Raw genomic sequence first — 11,833 nt, forward strand, 5'->3', positions numbered from 1 at the left:
TAGAACAATTAATATATAGAATAACACACTGTGAGATTTTATTTAAATAATTGATGTTTTGATAATTATAATTTTATATTTTATTAATTTAGTTACGATTTCAACCGAGTAAAAAAGCATCACACGTCTCCTCCATAATTTTACTCGATATCGATCGTTGCAGTTACAGGTTGTCGCCGCGTGGCGGCGGTAACGAGCGCCGACGTCACCGCGCTGACCTGACGTCACCAGCATGGCGGCACCCGCTCGCAGTTTCAGCCGTTTCGCTTCCGTATCCGGAAAAGTGGGAAGTTTTCTATTTAACTCGGTGTTCATCGCCCGGGCGGCGACGTGCGGGGACGGAATGGACTCCGCGGGGCCGACCAAGGTGTGACTGCACTTTATGAATCACGACGTCGTTGAATTATGTCACGACAGACCAAAACAACGGCTCATTCACAATGCGCGCGTGAGCTGACAGTTGGTAACGTTGCTCACATCGCGTGCTGCCATGACGACGTTCTTAGATGCTGTTTCACTGCCCGGTGTTACGGTTTAAGTAGTAACCGCGTTAACTGGTGACTTTACGGCAACAACGGACGCGTTTGGTTCAGTTACAGAAAGCGGTTTGAAATAGGAAGAGAACACTTAGCTGCCCTCTTAAATGCCGCATTGTTTCATTAGTATAGTATATTATGTATATGAGAGGAGGGTTTGACACTGTATTACACGATTAAACCAAGCGGGCATTTACGAGGAAAGCTATACGTGTTCTCTATCCTATTTATCATACGGCCGTCGTAACTACGACAACAACGGTCTCGTTAGGCTGAAAAGTCGCGAGATGACAGGGTCGCCTGTTAAACTGTAACAGGTGTTACGGTTTAAGTAGTAACCGCGTTAACTGATGACTTTACGGCAACAATGGAAGCGTTTGGTTCAGTTACAGAAAGCGGTTTTAAATAGGAAGATAACACTTAGCTGCCCTCTTAAATGCCGCATTGTTTAATTAGTATAGTATATTATGTATATGAGAGGAGGGTTTGACACTGTATTACACGATTAAACCAAGCGGGCATTCACGAGGACAGCTATACGTGTTATCATACGGCCGTCGTAACTACGACAACAACGGTCTCGTTAGGCTGAAAAGTCGCCAGATGACACGGTCGCCTGTTAAACCGTAACACCGGTGCTTCACGCTTGTTTACTCCTCCTCAGCTGGAGTTCGCGGTGCAGATGACGTGCGAGAGCTGCGCAGTTAAAGTCAGAGCTGCGCTGGAAGGTAAAGCAGGTAAGAGGGCACCAACTGTCACCGAGGCTGAATGCTAATAAACGTGTCAGTTAATGCAGCATGTTAACTAACAAGTTTAATAATCAATAAATATTTGCTTCAAAATTGCTCTAGAAATCAGCAACTGCCTTTCACCTTAGCACACCTTGATATAATAACAGAGCCTTGTAGGTAAGAGACAATAAAGGGTTTATAAAAACACTGATTAATATCATCACTCCAGTGACAAAGAAGGGAAAATAGAATCTGATTTAATGAATATGGGAATTATCTTGTGGGAGAGACCAATTCTACACAATGTTGTGGTTTTATTATTATTATGGTCTTATTCTTATCTGTTATTATTATGGTCCTGTGCTTTATCTGTGCAGGTGGACCTTGTGATTTTATGATTACATTATTTGAGATTGCTTGTTTGCCGTGTTATGTTCACTAAATGGAGGCGTGTCATCTCTGTGATGCAATACCAATATCATTTAGTAAACGCAATACAAGTTAAAGTGGTTCCAGTGGGTTTTTTTGGGTGTCATTTATGGGGGAATTTAAACGCATATTTTGTTGATATTCACAGTAATATCATGAATATTTTAGGCAAGATTATTGTGACATACATTTTTCAATATTGTCCCGACATATTTATTTATTTTTGTTTTGCATGCATTTGTGTAACTTCTCCAATTTTTTTGGTGTGCGTTTGTTTTGCGTATCCATCAGGGGTGACGTCGGTCAGCGTGGACGTCGGTAAGGAGCGGGTGTTGGTGGAGTCGGCTCTGACCAGTGCGGAGGTGCAGGCTCTGATCGAGGGCACCGGGCGCAGGGCGGTGCTGAAGGGCATCGGAGGATCGGAGCACGGTGAGAAACAACGGCTCCGATGGCGCCGACTACAGACACCTTAGCATCAAGTGATGAAGACGACCAGAAACCAGAAGTCTGGACCTTCTTCACGTTCCCTTGAATCAGATATTGAGGCATCCCAGATGTTGAGGTTGTGTGTGTGTTTCTTTTCATGGCAGACCTGGGATCAGCTGTGGCCATGCTGGCCGGTGGGGGGAGGGTCCAGGGGGTGGTGCGGTTCCTGCAGCTCTCCGAGCAGCGGTGCCTGATCGACGGGACCATCGACGGGTTGGAGCCGGGACCCCACGGCCTCCACGTCCACACCCTGGGGGACCTCACGCTGGACTGCCTCAGGTGGGGCATTTAAGAACCCCGTCAGGTCATCGTTTTCAAAGTGTCTCGGTCCCGTTATTTATTTTTTAATTAAATGTTCAATTCCAGTTGTGGAGACCACTACAACCCCTCTGGGAGACCACACGGCGGTCCAGGGGACTCTGAGAGGGTACGTCTGCTCCTCTTCCTCCTGCATCATCATTCATCGCCATCATTTTGGGACTCTACTTCCTCCGGGGCTGGAGATCACTTGAATATGTAGTCGTACAAAAAAAATAGAAAAGGAGTTGGTAAATAATGGATCACCTCCTCAGAAATGCAGACAAACTCTCTGCTTCGGATTTTTATAAATATTTCAACGTGAGCGAGATGTGATACCCGAGCTCAGAGTGCCAAATATGTCCCTGCGGAGCCGTTTTTGAGCACTTCTGCTTCAGGTGCTGCATTTTTCGATTAACTGAGTGACAGTCGGAGGCCCCGGTCTTAAGGCCGTGTTCCCCAAACGTAAATTAAGTTCACTCCCGTGTCGTCTGCGTCCGCGGTGCAGCGTGATTTATGTGCGTTGTGTGTGTCGTTGTCGCGCAGCATGTCGGCGATCTGGGAAATGTTGTCGCTGGACCGGATGGCAGAGCCTCATTTAGACAAGAGGACAGTCAGCTCAAGGTAACACACACACACACACACACACACACACACACACACACACACACACACACACACACACACACACACACACACACACACACACACACACACGGCGAGGGAAGGAATTGAGGATGTAGATAGATAGAAAGATAGATATATACTTTATTAATCCCCAAGGGGAAATTTGTCGTTACAAGTAGCAGCACCAATAAACCAAACACACAAGAATAAAAACAAAACACATGAAGGAAAGGAATGAGGGCTTTTCCTTTCCTCTCATTGATGCTCCGGCTGCAGGTCTGGGACGTGATTGGCCGATCGCTGGTGGTGGACGCCGGCGAGGACGACCTGGGCCGAGGACTTCACCCTCTCTCCAAAGAGACCGGGAACTCTGGGGAAAGGTGGGTCGGCAGCAGTGGGTGGAAGGGGGGGCGTCGGTATGCGTATCGGTCTGGAGCTTTTGATCTTGATTGGTTTCTAACGCCGCCTCCCCCCCCCCCCCTCCTCCCCGCCGCCACAGACTGGCCTGTGGGATCATCGCCCGCTCAGCGGGTCTCTTCCAGAACCCCAAACAGATCTGTGCCTGTGACGGGGTCACGCTGTGGGAGGAGAGAGACCGGCCGCTGGCGGGGAAAGGTCGCAGCAAGGCCGGCGCGGAGACACCGGCGGCGCACCTCTGAGCCGCGGACGCCGGCCTCATCCGCCTCATCCGCCGACGTACCGGGCACGCCGAAGAGAAATGAAGTGGACATTAACGATGAGGAGTACGTTTCCACGCAGCTGGGAAGATGACCAAAAGGATGAAATTGCCTTATTCTCGAGACAGCAAACCCTTCTTTCAGTCAGGTTCTTTCCCCTGAGGACGTTAAAGGCACGGTAGCAGATTAAAACCGGGGCTTTGTGAAACGCACGTCTTTTGTTTTGATTGGCTAGATGCCCGTTAATACTGTTGTGTGTTTTTAGACAGCCGCCTCTGACACAACCGTCTCATCAGTGTCTAAATTAATATAATTTCTGACAGGCTAAATTAATTACGGTGTCTAAGCTGATTAATGCAAACCTCATAACTACAGGAGGAGCACTGATGGTACCAAAAACAAACATTATACATGTTGAGGTCAGCAGGAAAGTCAACACACAAATAGGATTACAAAGTACATTGTGTGTGTGTACCGTATGAGCCATATGAGATTGTATATCAAGTTTTTGCATTGATTGTCCAAATTGAGCATATTATCCTGTTAATGCCTGAATAAGCTTATTGAATTTTCCTCCAAATATTCCGTCTTTTTTTTTTTTTGAGGACTGTGAACGCCACTTTAATTTTTTTAATTATCAATAAATGTGTCTAAAATGAGTGCCTAAAGTCATATCTTTAAATAGTATTTTTCTGTATCTGACACCATCAAAAAATAAATATATATACAATAAGAGAACCAAAAAATATGAAATGACTCAAATGTTTTGCTGAGTCATTGGTCACGCGCAGCCTGCATTCGCATTAATTCCCCACCCGATGCGTCATCTGTGGCACACGTGTGCTACTTATTTTAATATTTTTTTCACGGCACATAATGAGCTCCTTAATTAAACTAATCACGCGTTTCCTGTCCCTCCGGAGCAGAACCCTCTTCTTCTTCTTCGTCTGATGAATTAAACTGTCTCCCACTCGTACCCTCGTGTACGTGCACTGCGCGTGCGCGCGGTTGAGTCACGCGTTCGTGGGGATTGAGCATCCTCTCGGTGCTGCAGCGGCGGCCCTCCCCCTCCTGCAGAATGCCCGACATGCAAACGGAAACAGGCGCTACCATTTTGAAACGCAGCACCGTCTAAGGTAAGATGGTAGTTCCTTTTTTTTGTATTCCAATTTTCCCCCCACCGTGTGTGTCCGTCGTGTTATCCTCCTCTCTGGACGTGATTGCTTCCACTTCGCGTTAAAGCGCGGGTGTTTTTCCCGGTCGTGTTTTCCCCGTCGACGTCTGTTTAACCGTGTTGTTGCACGGAAACCACTCGGTGTTACACTGTATTCGTTCCTGTGCAATAGGGGGGGGAAGACAAAATGTCAGTTGTTGCTTTGAATCGAGAGCCGGCGGTTCTGTCTGCTTTGTTGTGCGGTTAAATTGTAGTGAAGAAGTTCATGTATATTAAAATATATATATATTTGTATTGTTGAGGGGTTTGTTTGCTTTGCACAGCCGAGCGAAACCAACACGTGTCGCCGCTCACATTTCACGACACACAAAACAAAAAATATGTCCCAACGTGTCGAAACCGACTTAAAAACGTGTACATTTTTTATTTTATTCCGCGAGCTGTGGAAAATGTGTTGAGTCGACGTCGCGCTGCGTCATCAAAAAACCAGCCCCCCCCTCCCCCCTTCCCTCTATAGTTATGCTTCACATGGACTCGACGTTAATGCAGCAGCCATATGTAACGTGGAGGCCCGCGGGGACACGGGCAGCTGCCTCGAGCCTAAACACCCCCAAAAACACAATCCCCCCCATTTTCTAAATAAATCGGAAACGTGATTCTCTGGTGTGTGAATTTACAGCCAGCCATGAATGTTGGAGGGGAACAAAGGTGTCGACCACCTGTAGGAACACACCTTAGTTTGATTTAGGGGGAGGGGTATTTCTGTACTCAAACGTCACCACTGTAAAAGCCATGTGCCGTGCTTTTACTTTGAAGGTAATGGGTTGTCACACACACACACACACACACTGGCTGTCTCCCGTGTACCAGACTACTCGCAGCTGTACATGTAATTACGGCCTCCTCTGAAGGGAGAGCACGATATTTAATGGGATCCTCCTTCATTCCGTCTCGTCTGTTGGAAATAGTTTGCTTTTGCATAATCTGAGTTTATCGGGCCAGCTCGCAGGCAAATGTGAGGTCGGACTCTTTGAATGTTGATCTCAAATTGCGTTTCAGTTATTTGTTCTTTTATTTCCCTCGCCTCTTGATGGTAAACTGAGGTTTCATGTTGGAGAAAGGCACATTTTGACTTTTTTTTAATATGTTGGCAGGTACCAAACCCTCACAGATGTCTTTATGTTTTAAAAAGAGACTTAATAGCTGAGTCGGCTTTGTCCCCGAGCGCCACGGCCCCGTATCCAGATAATTACACGCCTCCGCTTCCTCAGACTTTGTTCCCTCTCGTCGTTAACCTCCCCCCTTTCATTATCTCTAAGTGCATCCCTCCTCTGTTCCTCCGCAGCGCCATGGACAAGAGCAACACAGTGAAGCTCTTCGTGGGCAACCTGGCGTTGGACACCACCCAGGAGGAGCTGTCGGCCATCTTCGAACCCTACGGCCAGGTGGTCAGCTGCAGCGTGCTGCGCCAGTTCGCCTTCGTCCACCTGCAGGGCGAGGGCGCCGCCGAGCGCGCCATCCGGGAGCTCAACGGGCGGGAGTTTCGCGGCCGCAATCTGGTGGTGGAGGAGTCGAGGGGCCGGCCGCTGCACTCCACCAAGGTGTTTGTGGGCAACCTGAGCGGCATGTGCACCACGGAGGACCTGCAGCAGCTGTTCCAGACGTTCGGGAAAGTTCTCGAGTGCGACAAAGTGAAAGGTGAGCGAAGACCCGTTTAACGTTGTTTAAAAGGTGTGTGTGTGTGTGATACATTGTGGAGCTAGTGTATGAGTGAAGTCACGCCGTACCGCACAGGTCTGAGCAGGGTTCGTACGGTCATGGAAAACCTGGAAAAGTCATGGAATTTTTAAATGGTCATTTCCAGGCCTGGAAAAGTCATGGAAAAAAACTTAAATCGCAAATGTTTTGGAAAAGTCATGGACATTTGTTATATTCACATGTTCATTGACGTCAAGTTTAAAATAATTCATATGTTTTTGAAAGGAAGACTCAAATTATAAGCAGGCGTACGCCAAGTCCAAACAGGTGGATTTGCACATAAAGGTTAATAGTTTGATTAAAAGAATAAACATTTATATAAGTGTTTCTAAGAATAAAGATGTATAGTAATGTTTATTCTTTTAATCAAACTATTGTCTCATTCATTGGTTTCATTTAAGCTATATTGTATGCTTTGTAATTCTCATTGTTTGAATACTACATTTTCAAAAAGTTTTCATGTACGCACCGAGATTTCAGTTTGGTCATGGACATTTGGTTTAAAGTCCTGGAATTCCATCGGTCAACATGCGTACGAACCCCGTCTGAGACCATGTGACGTGTTTATGACGATGCGCCAGTGCAAAATAAGCACCGTTTTTGTTGTTGTTATTGATTGTTGTTGGTAGCAGTGATAAGAGACGTGCCTGTGGCCGAGCCACTGTGATCCTAACTGTTGTCCCTGCGCTCAATGACAGCCAGGCATTCCTCTTCCGCAGGCTACGCCTTTGTGCACATGGAGAACAAGGAGGACGCGCTCCAGGCCATCGAGGCGCTGCACGGCACGTCGTTCAAGGGCCGCCCGCTCTCCGTGGAGCTGTCCAAGGTGCAGCCCAGCAAGCAGGCGCCGACGGGCAAGATCCCCTGCGTCAACTGCGGCAAGCAGGGCCACTACGCCGGCGAGTGCCCCGTGGGGAAGCCGTCGCTGGAGCAGTACCAGAGCCAGGCGGCGGTGCTGGCTGCCGCCGCCGCCGCGGCCGCCGGCCTGCCGCTGCAGGTGCAGCAGAGCGTCCACAACTCCGTCTACAACACCTCCACCTTCGACCCCACGTACGCGGCGCTCACCGGCATCACCACGGGCACGCGCACGGACGGGAACCCCGTGAGCTCGGCGGTGTACGGCGCCCTCGCCAGCCAGGTGTACGGCGCCAACGTCGCCAGCCAGCTGTACGGACAGGTGGCCAATCAGGCGGCTCTCACGTCGGGCGCCGCCCAGATGTACGGCTCGATGGGGCCCAACATCTACGGGCAGATGGCGGCGGCCCCGGGCGCCGCGCACGCCGCCGCCTACTCCTCGCAAGTCTACGCCCCGGCGATGGGCAACTCCCACGTCTACCTGACCGCGGCTCACGGACTGGAGATGCCCTCGTCCGCGGCCAACGCCGGCTACGCCATGACCCCGGCGATCTACGGCGCCGCCGCGCCGGCCTACGCTCACATCGGCGCCATGGGAGGAGGGGACACCGCCACGGCCATCTTTGAGGCCGCCCGACAGGCGCACTACTACGCCCAGGGCCAGCAGGTGATGGCCGACCAGCAGTCGGTGGCCGCCGCCGCCGCCGCCAAGTCCGGCGACAGGGACCGCAGCCCCCTGCGGCGGTCCCTGCTCCCGGACCCGGTGATGAAGCCGTTCATTTACCCGAGGGCCAAGCCGCGGCGGCCCCTGCTCCCCACGCCGGCCGGCCGCGCCGCCGAGGAAGCGGCGGAGGCCGCGGAGGACCCCATGGCGAGGTAGGACACGGCCGCCAGCGGGAGCCGTCGGTACGACTCCGGCTTGTTTTTCACTCATTTTACAATCGTGTTGCCGCATTCCTCTTGATTAATGATTCATTGCATCTCTCTCTCTCTTTCGCTTCACCGCTCTCCTGTTACTCCCGCCGTGTCTCCCTCTCCCAACCTAAACTCCTCCCCCCCCCCCTCTCCCTACCTAAACTCCTCCCCTACCTTAACCCCTCCCTCTCTCTCTTAGGTACTACGCGGAGTACTACCAGCAGCTGCAGCAGTACCCCCAGTTCCAGTACGCCTACCCGCCGCCCGGCACCATGACGGCCGTCCCCGTGTCGGCGGTCCCCGCCGTCTCGGCGATGTCGGCCCAGTCGGTCGCCGCGCTGGATGCCCTCAGGCCAGTGGTCCCCGCGGTAGTGGCCGCCGCCATGGCCGCGCCAAGGGTGTATGAGCCGCCGTTGCCGCCGCCCACGCGCAAGGAGGCCATCCTCCGCCGCCCCGAACTCTCCCTTCACACGCCTGAGCCCCCCTTCCGATAGTCGCACACAACTCTCTGCCCCCCCCACCCCTCCCTCTTCGCCCTGAACCCCCCCCCCCCCCATCTCTCCACATCTCCTCTTCCACCCCAAACTTGACCACCTTACAGCAGCTGTATGTATGTGTGTGTGTGGGGGGGGGGCGGGGTTTGAAACTGGGGCTCCTGGGTTTATTAACCTGCTTCACGAGGGTCGGCTAACCTTGGTCCTGTTTGCACACACACACACAGTGCAGCCGTGAAAGGAGGGCTCTCCGGGGCGTTCCGTTCTCCTCTCTCTCTTCATCGTGCCAGTCTCTCACACTTGTGCCAGTATTAAACCGACCCGGTCGGTCGGTTCACACGCCTTTCTTTTTCTTCTTCTTCTTCATTTTATTTCCACGAACCCAGTCACGATGCGTCTCCGGCTAAAACCCCAGAACGTCCCCCGGGGGCCCGGTGACCCGTCAGGGCAGCTAATTTGAAAAAAACCTTCTTTTGCCTTTTACGTCGGGAGAGTTTTGATTTTGTAATGTAATCTGACGGGAAGCCAGATAAACGCATATTGTGTCCAGGCTGCATTGCACCGTGTCCAAGAGAACCAAGGTTGGCGTGTTTCGGGGGGGGGGGGGGGGTGTCCTGGATGTGATGTGTCGTGTGAGAGAGTGCGGGCTCCTGACCTCGCGGCGCACAAACGCAGCGGCTCAGCCTGCGCCTTGCAGAAAGAAAAGAAAAAATCCCATAAAGCACACATATTACGACCTGTAATGTATGTTTGGATCTCTCCTTTGACCACTCCCCCCCCCTCCCCTCCCTCACCTGTCCTCTTAACTACTCCACTGGAAGACACGTCTTCACCTCTCTCTCTAACTACAGTTGCCTACCTCTGACAGTCAATTAATTTAATTCTGTTCTATTAAACACTTTTCACACAGTTCAGCTCCTGCTCCTTAAAGGTACAGGGTCTTTATTTTAGTGAGGAGGGGGGGGGGGGGGTTCAGTTACTTTTGTAGATATGCTGTATCAAGTCCTCCTACATGTCCAGAGGCCTTTAAAACACGTGTTTTTGTGTGTTGTAGTGTCGCTCTACGTGGAACACAAGTCAACCTGGGGTGTAGTGAACTGTACATGTGACGACTGGAAGCTGTTTACACGGGATCACCGCGTCCCGCTAGGAATCACCACATGTGACCAGCTCAAATATGTGCCTCTAAGCTTTGAGTGAAGTGCATTACGTGGAGGGATCTCCCATTTAAAGTGCTTTTTAAAAATCATTTCAAGGGTTTGGGGAGGGGTAGCGGGAGCCCTTTCGGAGCTTTCTCGTGGACTTGCACTCCTGTGCAAGATTCTGTTTCATATCTTAGTTTTGTTTTTGTTTGTTTTTCATATATATATTTAAAAAGAGCCACAAATTGAGCCTCACAGGTTTCGTAATTGGCCGCTGGTTTTCTGCAGGAACGACAGTGATGGCACCAATGAATTGAGAGATGGGGAAGTGTCTTCCAGATGCCCCGACTATCTTGAATTCTTCTTTCTTTTTTTTCCTCCAAATACCAGACCTGCGTCAGATTGTGAATGCAACAACAACAAAAGTTTGTTTTTAATCCGGTTATTGGAGTTTTTCTGCATGAGGCTTGTCCTGAGAAGCAAACTCCACCCATTTGGTTAAAATAAATGCGTAACAAATGCTCACTTTTGATAGGCAGCCGCTGTCTGACAGCAGTCTGACGCGCACACGGACGTCCTCTGAATTCACCTGACTGCCTCGCTGTTCCCCTCCTTCTCCTCCCCCTCTATGGTTTTTAGTAGTTACGTGACTTTTGCATCTCAAAGTGTAATCTTTCTGTGTTGCGTATATATATATATATATATACAAACACATACCAGTTGCATCATTTGTAGAATTATGTGGTTTGCGGGGAAAAATGTCTTGTTTGCCATGTTTTGAGACCGTATTTTCTAGAGAAGTACTTTTTAATTTTGCCTCTTTAATTTTAATTTTTTTAGAAAAAGAAGACATTAAAAAAAAAACACAAAATCGGCATGCTTTTTATTGAGAATATGTATCCTATATAATCATTATTATTATTATAATAAATAAAGAATGTTTGGCTCACTACTGTGGTAAAAGAATGCAAAGGGTTTGGACATTTCCCCTTCTTCACTATCGGGTTCTCTGGGGTCAAAGGAGTGCACAGGTGTAGCGCACAGGTGTAGCTGCTGGCCCAACTCCAGCTTTCTTTTCGTCGGGGTAAGCGCGGGTCGGCGCTCCTTTTCGCTCTCCAGCCTCAAACTGGGTGCAAACTAATTCTATGAAGAGGTTTGCACCGAAATTCAGGATTTAATCCTGGCAAGAAAAAGATGGGCGTGGTCTTTTTTTTCCCCCATCTTTTTTTTCCAGTCCCCATCCAGAAAGGACGAGAGGGGGGGGGGTGCGTCGGGTCGGGCCTCTCCCTGCTGCTGCTGCACAGTTCTCCCCCTCCGTGTGTCTGTGTGTCCACTCAGACCTGCATGTGTAACTGCCGCACACACACACACACACACGAGAAGAAACAAAATGCGCTCCGCGACAGTCCGGCTCTGAACTAACTATCTCAACTGAATTAGGTCACCGGGGACGGCCGGCGCGAGCGTGGCGGCGTGAGCCGCCGGGGACGACGTTTAGGTCGCGACGTCTCTCTCCTCACCGGAAAGGTAAATGACAACAAAAAGAGAAAAACGAGAGCAAAAACTCTGACTCCTCCCCCCCTCCCCCACCTGCCGCCCCTCCTTTTTGACTGTGCCTTGACAACAACACCGCCCTCCTCCTCCGCCATCACCACCTCCCCCTCTCCCCTCTACTCCGTAACGCCTCGTCTGACGCACTGGCGCCGCCGTCG

General features: G+C 50.3%; 2 protein-coding genes across 4 annotated transcripts; both read left to right on the forward strand.

The window, feature by feature from the left end:
- The first annotated feature begins 223 nt into the window (after nt 1-223).
- Nucleotides 224-4,536, forward strand: LOC130211741 (copper chaperone for superoxide dismutase-like). Its single transcript, XM_056442713.1, has 8 exons — nt 224-367; nt 1,201-1,273; nt 1,988-2,125; nt 2,287-2,461; nt 2,549-2,609; nt 3,026-3,103; nt 3,383-3,486; nt 3,606-4,536. The coding sequence occupies exons 1-8, from the start codon at nt 233-235 to the stop codon at nt 3,763-3,765; spliced, it is 924 nt and encodes a 307-aa protein (XP_056298688.1). The 5' UTR covers nt 224-232; the 3' UTR covers nt 3,766-4,536.
- Nucleotides 4,537-4,830: 294 nt separating this feature from the next.
- Nucleotides 4,831-11,071, forward strand: rbm14b (RNA binding motif protein 14b). Of its 3 annotated transcripts, none has more exons than XM_056443258.1 (4): nt 4,831-4,919; nt 6,303-6,655; nt 7,414-8,446; nt 8,685-11,071. In XM_056443258.1, exons 2-4 carry the CDS (start codon nt 6,307-6,309, stop codon nt 8,977-8,979), a joined length of 1,677 nt encoding a protein of 558 aa, XP_056299233.1. In that variant the 5' UTR covers nt 4,831-4,919; nt 6,303-6,306; the 3' UTR covers nt 8,980-11,071. The 3 variants fall into 3 exon arrangements, with proteins under 3 accessions (XP_056299233.1, XP_056299235.1, XP_056299236.1); XM_056443260.1 differs by having other exon boundaries at nt 7,435-8,446; XM_056443261.1 differs by having other exon boundaries at nt 7,414-8,476; nt 8,685-8,771.
- The last annotated feature ends 762 nt before the right edge of the window (nt 11,072-11,833 follow it).

Source organism: Pseudoliparis swirei, chromosome 21 (genome assembly GCF_029220125.1).
Source record: "Pseudoliparis swirei isolate HS2019 ecotype Mariana Trench chromosome 21, NWPU_hadal_v1, whole genome shotgun sequence".
NCBI lineage: Eukaryota > Metazoa > Chordata > Actinopteri > Perciformes > Liparidae > Pseudoliparis > Pseudoliparis swirei.

Bases quoted from the DNA above. Each gene is read 5' to 3' on its own strand.
- LOC130211741 (XM_056442713.1), top strand. From the start codon at position 233: ATGGCGGCACCCGCTCGCAGTTTCAGCCGTTTCGCTTCCGTATCCGGA. The intron at 2,126-2,286 runs GTGAGAAACAAC...TTTTCATGGCAG, and splicing joins CATCGGAGGATCGGAGCACG to ACCTGGGATCAGCTGTGGCC. The intron at 2,610-3,025 runs GTACGTCTGCTC...GTTGTCGCGCAG, and splicing joins GTCCAGGGGACTCTGAGAGG to CATGTCGGCGATCTGGGAAA.
- rbm14b (XM_056443258.1), top strand. From the start codon at position 6,307: ATGGACAAGAGCAACACAGTGAAGCTCTTCGTGGGCAACCTGGCGTTG. The intron at 6,656-7,413 runs GTGAGCGAAGAC...GCTCAATGACAG, and splicing joins CGAGTGCGACAAAGTGAAAG to CCAGGCATTCCTCTTCCGCA. The intron at 8,447-8,684 runs GTAGGACACGGC...TCTCTCTCTTAG, and splicing joins GCGGAGGACCCCATGGCGAG to GTACTACGCGGAGTACTACC.